General features: G+C 40.7%; 1 protein-coding gene across 2 annotated transcripts in view; it reads right to left on the bottom strand.

Annotated features, from left to right (window-relative positions):
- EPG5 (ectopic P-granules 5 autophagy tethering factor) overlaps nt 1-17,401 on the bottom strand; it is a 115,217-nt gene extending 97,816 nt beyond the window's left edge. For both annotated transcript variants that reach the window (XM_049620161.1, XM_049620162.1), the window contains exons 1-3: nt 13,182-17,401; nt 1,622-2,566; nt 144-381 (exon numbers count right to left, since the gene is read on the bottom strand). In XM_049620161.1, the coding sequence (XP_049476118.1) occupies nt 144-381; nt 1,622-2,566; nt 13,182-13,244 (1,246 nt within the window). In that variant the 5' untranslated portion in view covers nt 13,245-17,401. The remainder of the gene's footprint in view (nt 1-143; nt 382-1,621; nt 2,567-13,181) is intronic.
- Between the last annotated feature and the right edge of the window lie 1,216 nt (nt 17,402-18,617).

The following is an 18,617-nucleotide window of genomic DNA, read 5'->3' as shown; positions in this document are numbered from 1 at the left end:
CTCCATCCTGCCTTGGGAAAGACAAGGTAAAACAGCACAAATGTTCCCTTCTAATACCAATTAGGGCACAATTCAACCAACCCCTCAATTCTTTTTTTCCTTGCAGATCACAAGAAAGAGTGAGACTTTGATTATTCACCTACCTCGGCCTTGAACTGCTAAAGATCTCAGAACAGCTGAACTATTGAGTAAGGCATAAATGTAAGACTCCACTTGCAACTTTGAGAGCACAGAGGTATACGAATGCAGAGCGAGGGTCTGGTGGAGGTGCTCAGATTTGGCATCAAATAGCTTCTTTAGCTCCCCCAGTGCATTTTCATTCATCTCTACTCTTTGGTAGCGATGATAGCCAGAAACTTTCACTTGATCTGCACAGATACCCTAGCGGTGGACAAAAGGGGAAAATAGGAAACCAGTTAACTCTTTGCACTTGAAATAATCAGGCTGCAGGCATATGATGCATTGGCTCAGTACCACCTTCAAAGAGCTTATAAATCATGGTGAGGGGACAGTACCGCCACATAGAGGAGAATAAATCAAATATATAATCAGGTGCCGAGAAGTATAATGCCAATTGTAAAGCATCACAAGGTCCAAGAAGGAAAAACAAACCCTCAGAAAAAAATAATAAAACTTGCCCCTAAGACTCTCATGATTGATAATCTTACCTTCTACTTTGCAAACACTGAAGATAATGTGAGATCTCCACAACTTTAAGGGACTTCAAAATATCTCTGTATCTACCCTCTGCTCAAAAGAAATTCCTCTCCTTTCCAATACTAACACCTTCAGCTGTGTTCTTGATTCTATCCTCCTTTTTAGTATTTTCAAATGTTCTCCTCTCCACAGACTCCTTTCTATCTACAAAGAGAGATACACGAGTCTCCCAATAAATAAGGATTAAGGACGGGGGAAAAGCACATTATTTCTCCTTGGCATCTCTGGCTTCCCTTCACTGCCAAACTTGCCAAGAGTGGCTTTCTCTTCCTTGCCATCCTTCCCAGGCCACTATGGAATGGCTTTCCTAATGGTCACCTTGGCCTGCATACAGCCATATCTGATTGCCTTCCCTGTTTCCTCATCACGTCTCAAGCTTATTCCATGGATCATGCTCTCCTTGACACTCTCCACCTATTGGATGTTCCTGGCATTATGCCCAAGGCTACAAAGTAAATGGTCCACAGGCTGGATCTGACCTGGAGACATGACTTGCTTGTCCTCTACTCTGTATTTTGTTGCCAACATTTACATTTCAGGATCCCGCCCATAAAAATCCGGATTTCCAGCTCTTCTTAGGAATTGAAAAGACGTGGCAATGCGGGACCACACAGCCTCAAAGCAACAATCAGCAAGGAATTAAGAGCAGCTGCCCCTGCTGGGCCAGGCATGAGCCCAGACCACTGGGCATGAGCCCAGTGACCACCATCCCACTCAGCCCACTTCACTTCTCTAGGTCACCTGCCTGGCCCCTGCAGGCATCTGACTTTGTGACTCCTCCACTGTACTACTCTGGGCTAGGTCAGGGTCAAGCGTTAGTATAAGCATACTCCAGACCTGGATGGCCTCACGAGAAGAGCACCTCCACTGCAAATCCCCCAGGCTCCTGAAATAGTCAAAATACCTGCACAGACAACTGTTCCTCCTTAAAGTGCCATAGTCGACTTTTCGCATTTTGGCAATCAGACGTCAGAGCAAGGAGCTCAGCTTCAGCCAGCAGCAGCTGCTTCCTACATCGGGAGTAGTTCAATAGCAACTCATAAAATTCATGCCTGTCCTGATGAGCCATGCTGTCAAACTCTTCTAAATACGACTCAACATTTTCCAGCCACGAACCAGGCTCAAAGATTTTTAGCTGTTCTTTAGTAAACGGTACCAGTTCTGGTTGGGATGGGAGCTCGGGGTACAGTCGCTCGCTGCGGAACGAGGGTTTCACTGCCACCAAAGCTGGTACTTCTCCAGCAATTTCAGCTGGCAGCTGGGGATACAGTCTTTTCACTCTAGGTGGCTGAAAAATGTCTTTGGCTTCACAAGAACTCTGCAAGCCAACATTTTGTAGCACCTCTGGAGAAAGACCCAAGGCTTGTTTGTCTTCTTTCTTTTTCAGAGTTTCTCTGACCTGTAAATTTTCCATTTCTTGCTGAGTATGAAAAAAATCAGGTTGCAAGGGGCTTTCAGAAGGTCCACATTGTATCAATGTATTTCCCTCTGCTTCTGTAAAGTTCTTGGGGGTTTCTACTTTGATTCCGGCACTGTCTCCAGGGTCGACCTTGGGCTTCACGGCATCGTCCCCAGCACAGGCTCTGACCTCCTCCCCTTCCTTTGAGGTCTCTGTGTTCCATGTCAGGGACCCTTCATTGCTTATAGTTAAGGAGGTGAGTGGTACATCAAACATTTCACTCTCGTTGTGTCCACTGGCAGCATTCTGGAGCTGAGAATCAGTTAACACCTTCAGACAGTCTCCTTTGAATTCACAAGCTGGAGCAGAAATTTCCAGCTCTCTGGAGGTTTTCGGAAGGGAGACTTCATCAGATTCTTCCCTCTGAAGGGGTTCAGATTTTTTCTTTTCCTAAAAACAAGATTTATAATGTGAATTAATTTGTAATATAGCAACAATTGATGATTTAAACATAAGAAATTCTTAAATTGTATATAAAATCTAAATTTTATAATTTAGAAAATGGAACCTAAATAAACTTCATGAGCGATGTGTTTCATGTTTCCTATTAATCAATTTTGCCTACAGTAAACTTGGGAGACTCACTAGTATAATCCCAAAAGAGAAAGACATCAAAATAAGCAGCAAATTATGATTAGAGGACAGAGGGAGAAAGTTTTAATTAGGTTGTTCTCCATTCTGCTAGAGGTCAAGTGAAACAGAACAGTTTCCAAGTAGCTGAGGCCTCAATAGATTTACCTTCATCTTCACATAGTCACAGAAAACCCATACCTTGAGCACGGAAAAAGTCAAATACCTTGAGCAATAAAATAAGTAACTACAGGATTAGATTATAACCCATGGGATAAAATAAACGTAAATGGACAAAAAATGACTTCCTTCTTAAAGAATTTCAATCAATAAATGTAGGTGAAATGAGAAAAACAGAAAATTCACATTACAACACTATGATAATAACTGTCGCAGGCAAGATCTACTAATGGATGCTAGAGTGAGTGAAAATGTAAGCAGAAACAAGACAGCTGCAGAGCATCACAATATGTCCTAAATATTTAGTAATTACATAGGGGGAAATAGTAAGGTTCAGCGGAGAATTCTGGCAGGTTAATACCTTAACCCGTGATCAAGGATAACATCACCAGTAGCACATCCCCATGTGATGTTCTGAGAAGGCCTATCACTTCTTCAGTAGCCTTTCCAATAACGTATAACCTCAATATGATCATAAAAAACACCAGATAAAAACTCAAATTAAGGAACAGTCTACAAAACAACAGAATTGTTACGGTCATCAAAGAAAAGACTGAGGAACTATCAAGAGATGGGAGGAAACAACAGAGACAGGACAACTAAATGCCATGTAGGATCCTGGATTGGACCCTGGAACAGAAAAAGAACATTAGTAGGAAAACTGCTGAAATCCAAATAAATTCTATATTTTAGTTAATAGTATTGTACCAAAATTAATTCCTTGGTTCTGATAAACATTCTGGACCATAGAATTTATGATTATGTGAGATGATAACATAAAGCTGCATGAAGGGTATATGGAACTCTCTGTATTATATTTACAACTTTCTGTGAAGTCCAAAATTAACTCCAAAAAACAAAACGAAACAAACAACAACAACAAAAAAAAAACAGAAAATGAACCATTAAAAAATGCAATAAAATGAATTATGGTTTTAAAAAATTTTCAGGCACTAACAAACTAGACACATTGGAAAACATGATGATAAAGAAGAAAAAATTACAGGAAAATTACTTAAATAAAATTGTTACACTCAAACAAACTGGAAAAATGACTGAATCAAATACTCCCCTTTCACCGTGAAACTGTAAGGAAGACAAACCTGACAGTTACACAAGTTATCAGTGATTCTGGATTGTGCCATCCAGCAAATGTTCAGCAAAAAAAAAAAAAAAAAAAGTTGGTGAGTAAATAACCAAAAATGTAAGATGTTTACATGTACCTAATATTAGGAAGAAAAGATAAATGTTTTTGAAATGGAATTTGAGGTCATCTTGCTGGTAATGAATATGGCTACCAAACATTTACAAGTGGTGATTAAAGAAGCAATGTGTCCCCTCCAAAACTACATTCACCTACACTATGAACCGTGGATATCAGATTCAGATATGAGCCACACAACGCATACAAACCAGTCTGTCCAACTGCCTAAAATCACGAATAACAAGCAAGCGCTGCACGAGTATTTATAAGAAAATGAAAAAGTGGGTCCAATTACACTGCAGTGATGTTCAGTATGCTTCTATAATAAATAGGTTTGTCAGACTGGGAGTTCAGAAAGAGAAAATCAAGAGAGGGAGGCCTTTGGTTACTACAGTGAGTGAAACGCTGGTATACTGGTCAGGGGAAAGGCCAAATTTTTGTGAGCTGAACAATCAAAACGTAAAATCAAGAAAATAATTTCATTTATAATGAACAAAGAATAAAATACAGGGAGATAAATTTAACCAAAGAATTGTAAAAGTTGTACTCTGAAAATTGCAAAACATTACTGAAAGAAATTAAAGACTTAATATGTGAAAATACATTCCATGTTCATGGAGGACAGCAATACTCCTCAAATTGATACACAAATTCAACATAATCTCGATAAAAATTTCAGCTGCCTTTTTTGCATAAAATGACAAACTGGATCTTAAGCTCATAAGGAAATGCAAGAGACCCAGAATAGACAAAACAATTCTGAAAAAGAAGAACAAAGGAGATCTCACAGTTTGCCACTTCAACACCTACTACAAAACTAGAGTAATAAAGACAGTGTGGTTCTAGCATAGATCAATGGAAGAGAACTGAGAATCCAGAAATAAAGCCTTATATTTACGCTCAAATGATTTTTTTTTTAATTTTTCTTTTAACGTTTATTTATTTTTGAGACAGAGAGAGACAGAGCATGAACGGGGGAGGGTCAGAGAGAGGGAGACACAGAATCTGAAGCAGGCTCCAGGCTCTGAGCTGTCAGCACAGAGCCCGACGCGGGGCTCGAACTCACGGACCGTGAGATCATGACCTGAGCCGAAGTCGGCCGCCTAACCGACTGAGCCACCCAGGCGCCCCTCAGATGATTTTCAACAAGGGTGCCAAGACAATATAACAGGGAATGAGTAGTCTTCAATGAATGGTGCTTAACAACAAGATATCCAAACACTGAAATTGGGCCCTTAACTTCCATCATATACAAAAATTAATTCAAAAACTATCATAGACCTAATGTAAGAGCTAAAACTTTAAAACCCTTAAAAGAAAACACAGGAGTAAATCTCAATGACCTTGGGGTACACATGACACCAAAAGTACAAATAACAGAAAAATAGATAAACTGGACTTCATAAAAATCAAAAATATTTGTGCTGAAAATGACACTGAAGAAAATGAAAATATAACCCACAGAATGGGAGATAATAGTTGCAAATCAATTATCTTATAAGGGACTTATATCCAGAATTTAAAAAAAAAAAAAAAAAACCCTTGTAACTTAATAGTAAGATGAATAATCCAATTTAAAAATGGGCAAAGGATTTGAACAGACACTTCTCCAAAGAAGATATACAAATGGCACACAGAAAGATGCTAACATCATGAGCCATTAGAGAAAAGCAAATCAAAATCCCTCGACACCACGTCACATCCCCTGGGATAACTATTTAAAGTAAGATAATAAGTGACAGCAAGGATGTAGAGAAATTAGAACCCTCATACACTGCTGGCAGGACTGTACCGTGATGCAGCCACTATGGAGAACAGTTCCTAACAGTGGTGATGGCTGCACAACCTTATAATCATACTGAAAACCACTGACGTACACTGTAAATAGATGAACTGTATAGTATGTGAATTACATCTCAATAAAGCTATTAAAAACAAAGATGAGCGATTTTTAAAATTTAGTGAGCCGACAAATGAATGAGAAGTAAGGAAGCAGAGACTGGAATGTAAAACACAGAAGATTTTTATTTCTCTTTCCTTAAGCCGGAAGAGACCTCAAGGGGTGTTAAATGCCAACTGGAAGACAGGGAGTTGGAAGCAGCCACAAGATGAGCCATATGATCAAGGGCAAGGCAAGCAACCACACCTCCTCCAACACACAGGCATCCAGAGGCTTCCTCCCCAGCCTGTCCCTCAGGCAATTTTGAACCTCCCCATGTCCCATCTCACTCCACTCCAACCTCACCTCACTGCTCTCTCTCCTCACTCCAGAATTGCCCTTGTAATTTCAAATTCTTCCCCTTCACTAACAAAATGAAGTCTCCAACTGCTACTCCCAAATTCGCCTGCCCACTCCCAGCAGCTCTAGCAACAGATAATATGGCTAGAGAATCAACTGAATTTTTTAAAAACTTCCTAGCCTCTCTGGGAAGAACACATAAGACTTTGTTTAGGCTTTTATTTCCCCTGGGGTGGAAGTCAGTGCTTCTCTGGCGTTCAAAAGTGGAATCAAAAAATTCCACCTGTACAGGTTAGGGAAGTTAGGTCCAAAGAGGAATTAGCCTGGAGTTGGCCTAAGGAGGGAGCGGAGGCAGGACAGAGAAGCTGGTGCTTTGATTCAAATGGACCATCCAGACCAAGGAAGCTACCTGGAGGGAAGGACGGACAACTGTTTGGGCTGATGGCAAAGGCCTGATACCGTTCCCTCACAAATCCCAAGACCGGGGCAGGACCTCTAGGGTATGAATGTGGAGTGAGAGGGAATTTGCTGAAATCATCACCGAAGCCAAGGCCTCAGGAGCAGTGGTGGCTCCCTGTGGCTTATGTCACTTTTCCAAAGCACGGAAAAGGGGAACAGGTTCTGAATGGTCTCCAAGCCTCCAGCCTTTGCCCCACCACCAATTCATCCCAGATGCCATTACCACTGGCCTTCCTAAGACACCACTCTAAACACCACAGACGCAGCCACAGCTCTCCACTTAATGAAAGACTGACTCTTAACTCTGGCACTCAGTGCTTCTGATGACTCAGTTATGATCGTGCCTCGAGACAAAATCTTCTTACAATGACCCTTCCGCACGTGCTTTACTCTGAACTCCTGCTATATATATATATATATACACTTGTCATCCGGCCCTGGTTACAGGTTTAGACATACGGTTACTTATCTTTATTTATCTTTATGTTCTGTCTCCCTCCACATAAACCACAAGTATCTCAAGGCCAGGGACTATATCTTATGTTTTTGGATCTGATCTGCCCCTGATTTTCAGCAGTGTTCAATAAATGTTTCTTGAGACACTCGTGATGGATTGGAGGACTGTAAGGGTTTACTGAGTACCAACTGTGCGCTGAGCTCTGTCTTAGGTACTAGAATAAAGAACTTTAGATAAAGACATTATTCAATTATCTAGAATATTTACCATGTATTCTGGCACACTCAGTTTATTTTTATATGCCTCTCAGAAAGCAGAGGGATTATCCAATGAATTCAGAGGAAACGCAACTTTTAGACCAAAATATGAATCTATTCTTACACTAAAAATACAAAATCTCACTTAAAAATAAAAAAGGCAGCTTCCAATTACTTTGCCTACTTGAGTTAACTAGAGATAAAGATAAAGGAGAACATACTGTACATATAATAATCATTACAGATCACAAAATAAAATCTAAATAGGGCTCCATGTGTATCAAGTTATGTGTGCAAAAATTCATACCATTTTATTTTAAACAAAAGACAAGTTTCTTACAACTAAAATTGGCCAGGAGATTAGGAATCCGTATTTCCTTATTTTTGATCTCCACATAAATTACATATGGATAGAGAACAAATTTTAAAATAATTCCACAGAAGGAAAAATAATCAAGCACTTATACAGAAATGGAAGAGTCGTTAATATGGAAAACCACACTTAACCATACATCACAGTAAAGAAAATATGCTCTGGAATGTTGTGTTCATGTGGGAAAAAACTAAAGAATGCACACAAACTGCCACTACCAGTTATCTCCAGGAGATGGAATTCAGGGTATTTCATTTCTGCTGCACATTTCTGTGTGTGTGTGCGTGTGTGTGTGTATGTGTGTACTCTCAGGCACACATACTTCTTTAAGCAATGAGCACTTTTGTAAAATCAGAAGAAAAATGAGAGTTCAAGTTCTGGGAAACAAATGGAAGTTTCCTCATTTGCAATTCCTTCTCTCTGAACTGGAGTAAGTGAAAATAATTACGACTCCTTTCCTTCCATAAAAATAACAACGAGCTGCTTCTTCATGAATAATGAAGGTTCAATTTTACACATTTCACAGAATACTTTCATGAGATTATTCTAAAGGCAGGGTCTGTTTATCAATAATGTCTGTATCCACAGCACTTAGCACAATGTCTGGCACAGAACAGATAAAAAGGGCTTGGACACGTGGGTTTGTATCAGATCAAGAGCTCTTGGGGCAATTTTACCAGCTCTCCTTGCGGGGGGGGGGGGGGCGCGTATACAGGGATGCTGCACAAGTACAAAGACTTGGGGGGAATGATGGGGTCTCTCTATATTTTGCTTTGAGTACATCTCCTCTTGGCTGCCACCTCTTTCCTGTTGCTCTTAACAATCTTACTTCACGTGTCAGAATTTTGCAGGCTTGACCTCTTCCTCCTCCTTTATACACTTCCTTCACCCAGCTTCTGGGCCCTACATTCTCGGTTAAGAGCACTGGGGACACATAATACCTCACTGGTAGCTTCTCACACTCCTTTGTGGGTCCTCCTCTTCTCCCCAAACTCTTAAAGTTGGGGTGCCCTGGGTTCTTTTCTTATCACCTTTTCACACTACACTCATTCCCAAAGTGACCTAATTCAGTCTCTGGCTTTAAATATCTCTAGGCTAAAGACTCCCAGATCTTAATCTCGAGCCTGGAGCTCTTTCCCAAGCTCTAGATTCCCATACCCAACCCTACTCTACATCTCCATTTGGATGTCTAGCAGACACTCGCTTCTAAATTAGCATATTCAAAACTGAACCCTTGATCAGCCCCCAAACCTATTCCACCCACCACCTCCTCCATCTCAGTCATCCTTGACTGTTTTCTCCCACATACCACATCTAAACCATCACCAAATCCTCTTGGCTCTATTTGCAGAAACTCCCAGACTTCAAACACTTCTTACCACCTTTGCTATACAAGTCTGGTCCAAGCCACTGTCACCTGTCGCCTAGATTACTGCAACAGTCAATTAGAGGGTCTCTCTGCTTCTACTGTTGCTCCTTTACAATCCATTATCAACACTGCAAGCACAGTGCTCCTTTAAAGCATAACTCAGATGGTATCACTCCTCTGCTCAAAACCCTCTGGCACTTACATATTTCACTCGGAGTAGAAGTTGCTACAATGGCTGACACAGCCCTGCATGACCTGGCCCTGTGTTACCTTTCTGACTTCATTCCACTACCCTCCCCTCCCTCACTCTATCCTATCCAGACTGCCTCCCTGCAGTTCTTGGGGCAAACCAGACAGGTCTCCTTTAGGGCATTAGCCTGGAACACTTCTCCCCCAAAATCCATGTGGCTAACTCCCTCGTCTCTTTCTGTCTTTACTTAAATGTCACCTTGGAAAATTGCAACCCATCTTTATCTCTCACCAGTACTCCTCAACTCTGTACCCTGTTCTTTTTCTGTTTTCCTAACACTTATCACCTCCTAACATATCACATATTTTAATTATTTTTTAGGGGGATTATTGGTTTGTTTGTCTTCTCCCTTGAGAATGTAAACTGCCTTAAGGCCAGGTTCTTTGATTTTCCTGTTATTTCCCAAGTACCCTGAACAGTTTCTAGGTGACCAGTGAGTGTTTGCTCAACAAATGAATAGATCTTAGGAGGCACAAAAGGAACTAAATAATATATAGTGGATCCCCTACCTTCACTCCTGTAACTACTCATGGGAAGGAGGGACTAAGAGGTAGAAATCATCCAGGCAAGAGCAATAGGGGATGGCAGTTTAAAGGTCTTTCTGTTTCTGTGATCAGCTTTCTGGGCCACATCTCAGTCTATCTTTAGCAATCACCATACATTGTTACTGTTAATGAGTTGTTGGCATTCAGAATTTAACTAATGTTCATATACATTCCAGGACTATAATACACTGCATCTGTAGAATAAGTCCAAATCTAAAAACCTACTGTACTTAACCTCTAATCTACCAAGATCACCAAAGTCAGGGTCCTCTGAGGTGGGGATATTCTAGTAGAAAATGGTACTAAAAGATGAAAAAGTTATTAAGATGCTCTCTTGGGAATGAGGTGATACCCACAACCTAACAACATGAGGTCATCTACCAGATGATTAACATTGAGGAATGCAGGTCAGCTGCCGAGTAAAAAATCCACAAGCCACCCAAACTGTCTAAAGGCAACAACACATGACACTACTCACTTCCTGAACTGAGCCTTGGAACTGCTTTATGGCTCTGTAAATAGTTATATTTACAAATTGTATTACAGATAATAAAGATTTCATTAATGTAGAACTTTATAATTATGGCCCAAGTACAGCCAGCACTAAAAATGAATCTATTTACTCTAAGAGAATAATTTTTTTCAATGACAAATATGAGGGCCTTACTGGTGTTATGGACTTTTTCCATTTTTTTTTTTTCATGCTACTCAGAGGAAATTTACTAAATTCTTCTAAGTGACAAAGCTTGGAAATATTCTTCAATACCAGCATCTATTCCTTTATTCAACAAACATGACCAAATGCACAGAGAGCTGTGAAGGATACTAGGAACAAGACAAGGCCTTCCCTCATTGAGAAGGGAGAAGGGTTGTTGACAAAATAACTACGAGTGAGGCGAGTGACAAAAGGGATGCAGTGTGCCACTGCAGGAAGGAGTAATGTGAGGGTGATAAGGGAAAGCTCTAAGGAAGCACTGTTTCACTAGAGATCTCATGACTGAGCAGTAGCTAGCTAGGGTAAGGGGGGCAGGAAGAGGTGTCAGGGCAGAGGAAACAGCATGTGCAAAGGTCCTGAAGCAGACAGAGTTGAGAACCAAAAGAGATAACAGTGGTAAACCTGAGGCTGCAGAGAAAGATAGAAGCCAGATCATTTAGGGCCCTGAGACCATGGAAGGACTCCAGACTCTAGCCTCTGGGCAATGGGGAACATTTGAAAGGTTTTAAGGAGGAGAGGTATCAGTTTTGGTTTTGTTTTTAAAACTATCAATTGGCTTTAGTTTAGAGAATGGGCAGCAAGAATGAACTTGGAAAGGCCCCTTTAGCAGAAATCCAAGAATTCTTCCTTGGAGGATAGTAGTGGTGGGATGGAGAGAAATGAGCAGAATTAAGAGAATATTTAGGAACAACAACTGGCAAGACATAGTGACTGATGAGACTTGGAGAGTGAGAAAAGGTATGTGGCCCAGATTTCTAGTTTGACCAAATACCTCTAGAATGAAGGTCTCTTCAAATAAATTAACATGGGTTTGTATAGGAAAATTGCCTAATATATGTCAAAAAAATAAGCAGTTGGTTTTTCACGATGGATTAAAAGCTTAAGGTTTTTAGTTTATTTTAGAAACTCTCTTGCAAACAAAATAACTTCACAGAGCATCCTCTTAAGTTTTTAAGTACTTATAACATTCTATCTATAGACAGAGACATATAGATATATGAATTTATTAAGCTACTGGATTGCGATATTTGGCTTTAACTTGAGTTGTCAAACTGCATGACTTTGAACTTATCACTTGTCACTTCATCATTCATTTGAAAAAAAAAAAAAAACCCTACAGATTAAGATTTAAGATTCTGTTCTCTACATGACTGATGTTTACATGTTATGCACAACCACATTCTAGGTTGAGGGACCTTATGCATGGTTGACCAAGGGCTTTTTTCTTCCTCCTCTGTCTAGCTAGTTCTTTACCAGCCCAATACAATGCAAAATTATTTCTCTTAAATATGCTTCTTAAATTAGATAGCAAGATGGCTTTCGCCCCAAAGAGCAACTCCTCACAGACCTGGGTATACTGATGTGCACAACTCCATTACAGCCTTTTTTTAATGTATCATAATGAAAGACAGCCACATAAAGCATTTATGGATTATTAGATACCGTACCGGTGAACACCTGTCTCTTGTCAAAATTTTGTTCCCATGAGAAAATCAGATTTTGATACCTTTTTTAAGTTATGCCTGCTCTGCACATCACCCCCTTGTAGAAAAGGAAATTCCCAGTAATTGTAATACCATCATCATTATTTCCTTAATGTAAATTCAGTTCTAGGTAAGCCAGAATAATCTAGGTCCAGCCATCCAGGGCCAGCATTTAATCTGTTCACTGTAAAATAAATGTCATTTCAGAAAATATACAGGAGTAAAATTAAAACCCAAGCTGCATCGAATATAAAACACACCAACAGAAGAAACCCAGAAAATTCAAATCTATCTCTACTGTGTGAGCCCTGCCCTGGTTTCATTTCTGGACATTCATTCCCCATCATAAATGACCAGGATAATGAGAAATAAACAGCAGCAGCACCACGATCACCTTGAATTTCAAAAGTGAAGAGGTCCATCACTATAATCTACTTTCTATCTGTCGCTATCCATAAAGCTCTACCAGAGAGTACATGCTACGCGTGGAGGAACGGTCCCTTCCCTCTTTGTGCATGAGAGGATTGAAAATGTTCCTAGGTTTAAAGGAGAAAAGAGACAGAGTCAAAAGATGAGGCTGGAAACTGAAAAGCTACTACATGGCAGGAATCCAGACCTAGGTGAGAAAAAGTCAAGAAGGAAGCAGAAAAGAGCCCACAGAGGTCAGAGGAGGAAAAGGAAAATACGGGCTCCTGACAAAATCCGGCAGGGGAACGTGGAAATGGAAAACTGAACAGGGCCAGTGTCAGTGGGTAAGGGGATCAAATATTGGGAGGTGCGGGCAGTGGCTGCGGAGGGCTCAGGGGATGGGTAGTCCTGGATAGAGAGGCCCAAGAGAGGAAAAAGGGGACAGGCAGGGAGCATCCGCCAGGGTGTTGGAAGGCTAGCGGGGGCGATCCTCACCTTGATTTTTGTCCGGCTGGCCTTGGCCTTGGCCCGGCGCTGGGGCCTTACCGCCTCGGCCATAGACCCTGCGGCGGCGCCGTCGCCGTTTGTTTTTATCAAAACCCTGAGCGTCCCACAACCTGCCCAGTTCCGGCCTCTGGACTTATCACGTGATCAGACATCCACCACTCCCGGAGAAGGGGCGGCACCTCAGGGACGCTACGGGCCGCAACATAGGACAAACCACCCCAGGAGGCTTTTTTCACTGAAAGATGGTAGATCCGCCCCCTTCCGTCCAGGCTCCACCCCTGGCCCGGCGTGCGGGGCCTCCAGGTCCAACCCGCCCGCGGCTTCCAGAGGGTTGTGTAGCTCCTGGGCCCTGGCCGGTTGACAAGTCGCGTCTGTCTCCCTGGCCCACACTCATTTTGGCCGCGCACACCTCAGGCCCAATGGCTTTAAGGAGTTCAGGGAGGGATGTTTGTCAATCTTGTTTTGACCTGTATTTAAGTCAGTTAGCCTCTGTCTCTGCTTGGCGCTCTTGATGTCCCTTAAGATATGCACCTCAGTTTCCTCTTTTATAAAGGAGAATGATGATGTTTGATGAAGGTTAAATGGGCTAATCGTGAAAGGTACCTGGTAGAGCGACAGACATGTTAGTAAATGGTATTACTAAACAAATTGCCAGGCAGGAAATGGACACCTGATCCAAAAAGGGCAAAGAAGAAATAAGACGCATAAAAGTATTCTTAGTATAGAATGTATGTACCTTGTGTGTACCTTGCTTCATTTTTAAATTCCAGATGTTAATAGCTTGGCCCCATCTCCCTTCCCCAGCTGTTCCATTTCTTTTTTCCAAAGCATTTAGTGCCTCTTAAACTACTATAAAATTTGCTTTCATGTTTATGCCTGTCAGCTCCTCTAGAATGTAAGATCCTAAAGGGCAGAGTTCTTTGTTTTGTTCCCTGTAGTATCCCAAGGGCCTCTACCACACTGGTCAGCATATAGTAGACACTCAATAAATATTTGATGAATGGAACAAATGAATGTGAGTTGTTTTGTCTGGTGGGGGGTAAGACAGTTGAGATGGCTTGTACGGGAGGAAAATAAGTCTATTCACCCACTGGTAGCATATCCTAGAATGAAAAATCCTGAAATATGATGTGAGAAATGAAAAGCACTCCAAAGATGGCCACTGCACAGTGACTTGTTTGTGAGCTATTTGATCATATAAAGTACAGTTTCATATCTTTTGATCTCAAATCCTCAACAATAACAAAAAAAGTTATCAAGCTACTCGGAATGCCCATGCATTTTGTATACCCTGGTGTGTGTGTGTGTGTGTGTGTGTGTGTGTGTGTGTGTGTATTTATTTATAATGGGTGAGACTTGGAAAATATGAGCAAAATCTTTATACCACCATTACTACCAATTACTTTTGCTGGTATTTCTCCAGGTCTGGAATACCCTTTCTGGTTTCCACCAATTCAAATCCTTTTTGGACTTCAAAGTTCTCTGTGTGTTAGTCACTACTTAGCAAAATGGAACTGACCCTACCTTCACTTCCAGTGATTTACAACTTATTTGGGAAGCACACATGACGTATGGATAAACTGCAATAAATGTATCACAGCCTATGGGGAAAAGGGGGCATATGTTACATTTATAAACTGAATTTGCTATACCTTAGTACCATAAGTAGTTGGTTTGTTGGTCAGTTCAGGCAATAGAAGAAATTAATCTATATTAAATTTAATACTGTAGTTTACAATGTCTGAAGGAATTTAAATCACAAATGAGACTGATTCTTTGACAAAATTTGGTCTATTGAATTTGAGTTGACCAAATGTTAAAGTTCCCCCTTGAAAGTGATTATTAAAATTTATTAGATTTATAAACAGAATGTTGAGATTCATAAAGACTTAAGAAAACTAAATTAAAAAGAGAGAGAGAGAAAGAGGGGCGACTGGGTGGATCAGGTAAGTGTCCAACTTCGGCTTAGGTCACGATCTCCAAGTCTGTGAGTTGGAGCTCTGCACCGGGCTCTGTGCAGACAGCTCAGAGCCTGGAGCCTGCTTCGGATTCTGTGTCTCCCTCTCTCTCTGCCCTCCCCCCACTCATGCTCTGTCACTCTCTCTCTCTCAAAAATAAATAAAAAACTTTTTAAAAAATTAAATTTTAAAATGTATATGACAAATAAATTGAACATTAATTTTAAAATAATTAGTTTAAAAGATTCATTTCAAACAAGAAAATAATGGGGGCACCTGGGTGGCTCAATAGGTTAAGTGTCAACTCTTGATTTGGGCTCGGGTCATGATCTCTGGTTCATGAGATGGAACCTGGCGTCAGGCTTGCACAGAGCCTACCTGGGATTCTCTCTCTCTCCCTCTCTACCTGTGCACTCATGTGCTCGCTCTCTCTCTCTCTCTCTCTCTCTCTCAAAAACAAACTTCAAAAACAAAAACAAAAAAACCTACAAAACAATGACAAATGTATTTTCTATATATAAATTCTATCTGCAGAAACTCTAAAATATTTACAGCGAGCACAATCACTGGCCTAACTGAGCAGTGAAGGGTTTGCTATTACCGATCCTTCAGCAGTAATAATCTCCATTTCCTGAGCACTTACTATAAGCCAGGAACTGTTCTGAGGACTCTTCATGTAACCCATTTGATTCTCGTGCAACCCTACAAAATTTTATTGTTCTCATTTTATAGACAGAGACTAAGGCCCAGAGAAGTTAAATGATTTGTCTAGAGTCCCACAGCTAGGATACGGGAGAGCTGGGATTTGAACCCATGCAACTGTGCAGCATAAACAGACTTTTAAGATAGGTAGCCAGGTTTACTCTCTCTGTATTTGCAATACTCCATACTTATACACTGGGGCCAAGATGAATATCAGAAATATTTTATTTAAAGATACTGAGTTATTCAGAATAGTCACAGCATTGACATGGGCATTGATTTTATTTTTTTTTCTTCCTTCAAAGTTTCTATATAATAGCTTTAAATTATGCTATTCTTAAAATTTTTCACAAACATAGAAGTACAACATAGAAGAACATGTAATAGAAAGTTAACCTGTCTCCCTAGAGTCAATAATTACTAACAGTTCACTATGCATTCTTTCAGACTTTCTACCGATGCACAAATACCCCATTCTTAAATACTCAGTGTCTATGTGTATATTGCCTGTGACCTTTTAATTCATAAATCTTGGAGATATGTGTTTATAAAGAAGATAGCTCTATTTCTCTTTTTTATTTTTTCGAGTGAGAGAGAGCACACGAGTGGGGGAGAGGGGCAGAGGGAGGGAGAGAGAGAGAGAGAAAGAAAGAGAGAGAGAGAGAGAGAGAGAGAGAGAGTGAGTATCTTAAGCAGGCTCCACGCTCAGCACGGAACCCAACATGGGGCTTGATCCCACAACCCTGGGATCATGACCTGAGCCGAAATCAAGAGTCGGACACTCAACTGACTGAGCCACCCAGACACCCCAATAGCTCTATTTCATTTTTCTCTTAATTAATTTAACATTCCCTTTATATTAAATAAATAACTTTATTTAAACAGACTTCTGGGAGCCATTAATTGTTTACAATTCTTCACTATTAAAAACAATGCTTAGGGGTGCCCATCTGGCTCAGTTGGACTCTTGATCCTGGGGGTTGTAAGTTCAAGTTCCCCACTGAGTGAAGCGATTACTTAAAAAAAAATAAAATCTTTAAAAAATAATTACAAATGACCATACTTGTATATTTTTGTGCATGAATACTTCTATAAGATAGATGCCTAGCTGCAAAATTGCTGATGAAAAACACATTCTCATTTTTTTTAATTTTTTAAGTTTATTATTTTTTAAGTTTATTTATTTTGAGAGAGAGAAAGAGCACATGACTAGGGAAGGGGCAGATCAAGAGGGAGAGAGAGAGAGAGAAAGAGAGAGAGAATCCCAAGCAGGCTCCACACTGATAGCATAGAGCCTGATGTGGGGCTTGAACTCACAAACCGTGAGATCATGAGCTGAGCTGAAACCAAGAGTCAGATGCTTAACTGACTGAGCCACCCAGGTGCCCTGAGACATTCTCATTTTTAATTTTAATAAGTATTTACCAAATTTCCTTCCAATGGGTTATATTAATTTTCATTGCAGCTTTAAGAATTTAAAATAGTCTTCTATCTCGTGAGAAAAATCCCAATTTGAAACAGTTACCAGGCATTCATAAAAGGAGTATAACTCACATAGTATTCCAAAACTTAATAGGAGCATGATTCCTAATTCAGCCAGCGTCTGGAACAGTATTTGCCGTAACAGGGGTTCGATGAATGCTGCTGAACTCAGGAATGAGCCCTGGGTAAGCCTTTCTTAAACTCCCCTACAAAAGTAGATTCCAGAGTCTCTGTTGCCATCTGCCGGCAATACCCCACTGACAAAACCTCCCGTGACATGATTTCCGAGAAGGCCGTCTTCTACAGTTAATTACTTCCTCACTCTGTAGGAAGCATTAATGATTTCATCATTCGTGATTACTAAACATACTTTTTAAAAATCACACAGAACTCACGTTACTTCTAAATTTTTTCAGCTTCTTGAGACAATTAGCTGGCAGTGCGAGTACCAAAAATAGCCAGCCTACATTTTTTTTTTTTGAAGGCTTATATAGGTGGAGTCTCCTCTATTGACAGACTTTTTCTCCCACAGGAAGCAAAACATATAAAAATTATCTTTTTTCTACTATTTCCCCTCTCATAATCTTCCCCACTTAAAAAAATGTTAAATGAATCATGGAAGTGATTAGTTATTTGCACCCACAAAGTGCCGGATATTACTGGTGTCCCCCTCATATCTCCCTGGCATTTCTCATTTCTGAGTACACAAAAACCCAAGCTCTAATTATCACATCTTTGTCTCAGAGCTCCCTTTGGCCACATGTATGACAGGCTGAAGGTGCCATGGAAATACTGCATCCCCCTAAACTGAAAGCAGCCCTCAACCAGTGACAGGTGAGAGTTGGCATATAAATACAATTATGGGGTGAATTGTATCCCTCAAAATTTATATTTTGGAGCCTTAAGCCCCCCTCCCTTCCCCCACCCCCCCCCTCCCCCCCCCCACCCCCCTACCCCCTACTTGAATGTGACCTTATTTGGAACGTGCCTTTATTTGGAGATAGGATCTTTCAGTAATCAAGTTAAAATGAGGTCATGAGGGCGGGTCCTAATCCAATAAGACAAGTGTCCTTATACAAAGGTGGAAAATGGACACACAAACATGCATAGAGGTAAGACGACCATCTACTGAGCAAGGAGAGAGGCCTAGAACAGCTCCTTCCTACACAGCCTTTAGAAGGAGTCAACTCTGCCAACACCTTGATTTTGGACTTCTCCCCTCCACAACTGTGAGACAACACAGTTCTGTTGTTTAAGCCAGCCAGTGTGCGGTGCCCTATTA

This window comes from Panthera uncia (assembly GCF_023721935.1).
Source record: "Panthera uncia isolate 11264 chromosome D3 unlocalized genomic scaffold, Puncia_PCG_1.0 HiC_scaffold_8, whole genome shotgun sequence".
Taxonomy (NCBI): Eukaryota; Metazoa; Chordata; class Mammalia; order Carnivora; family Felidae; genus Panthera; species Panthera uncia.
Note: the sequence above shows the minus strand (reverse complement) of the source record. Positions and strands in the feature narration are given on the sequence as shown.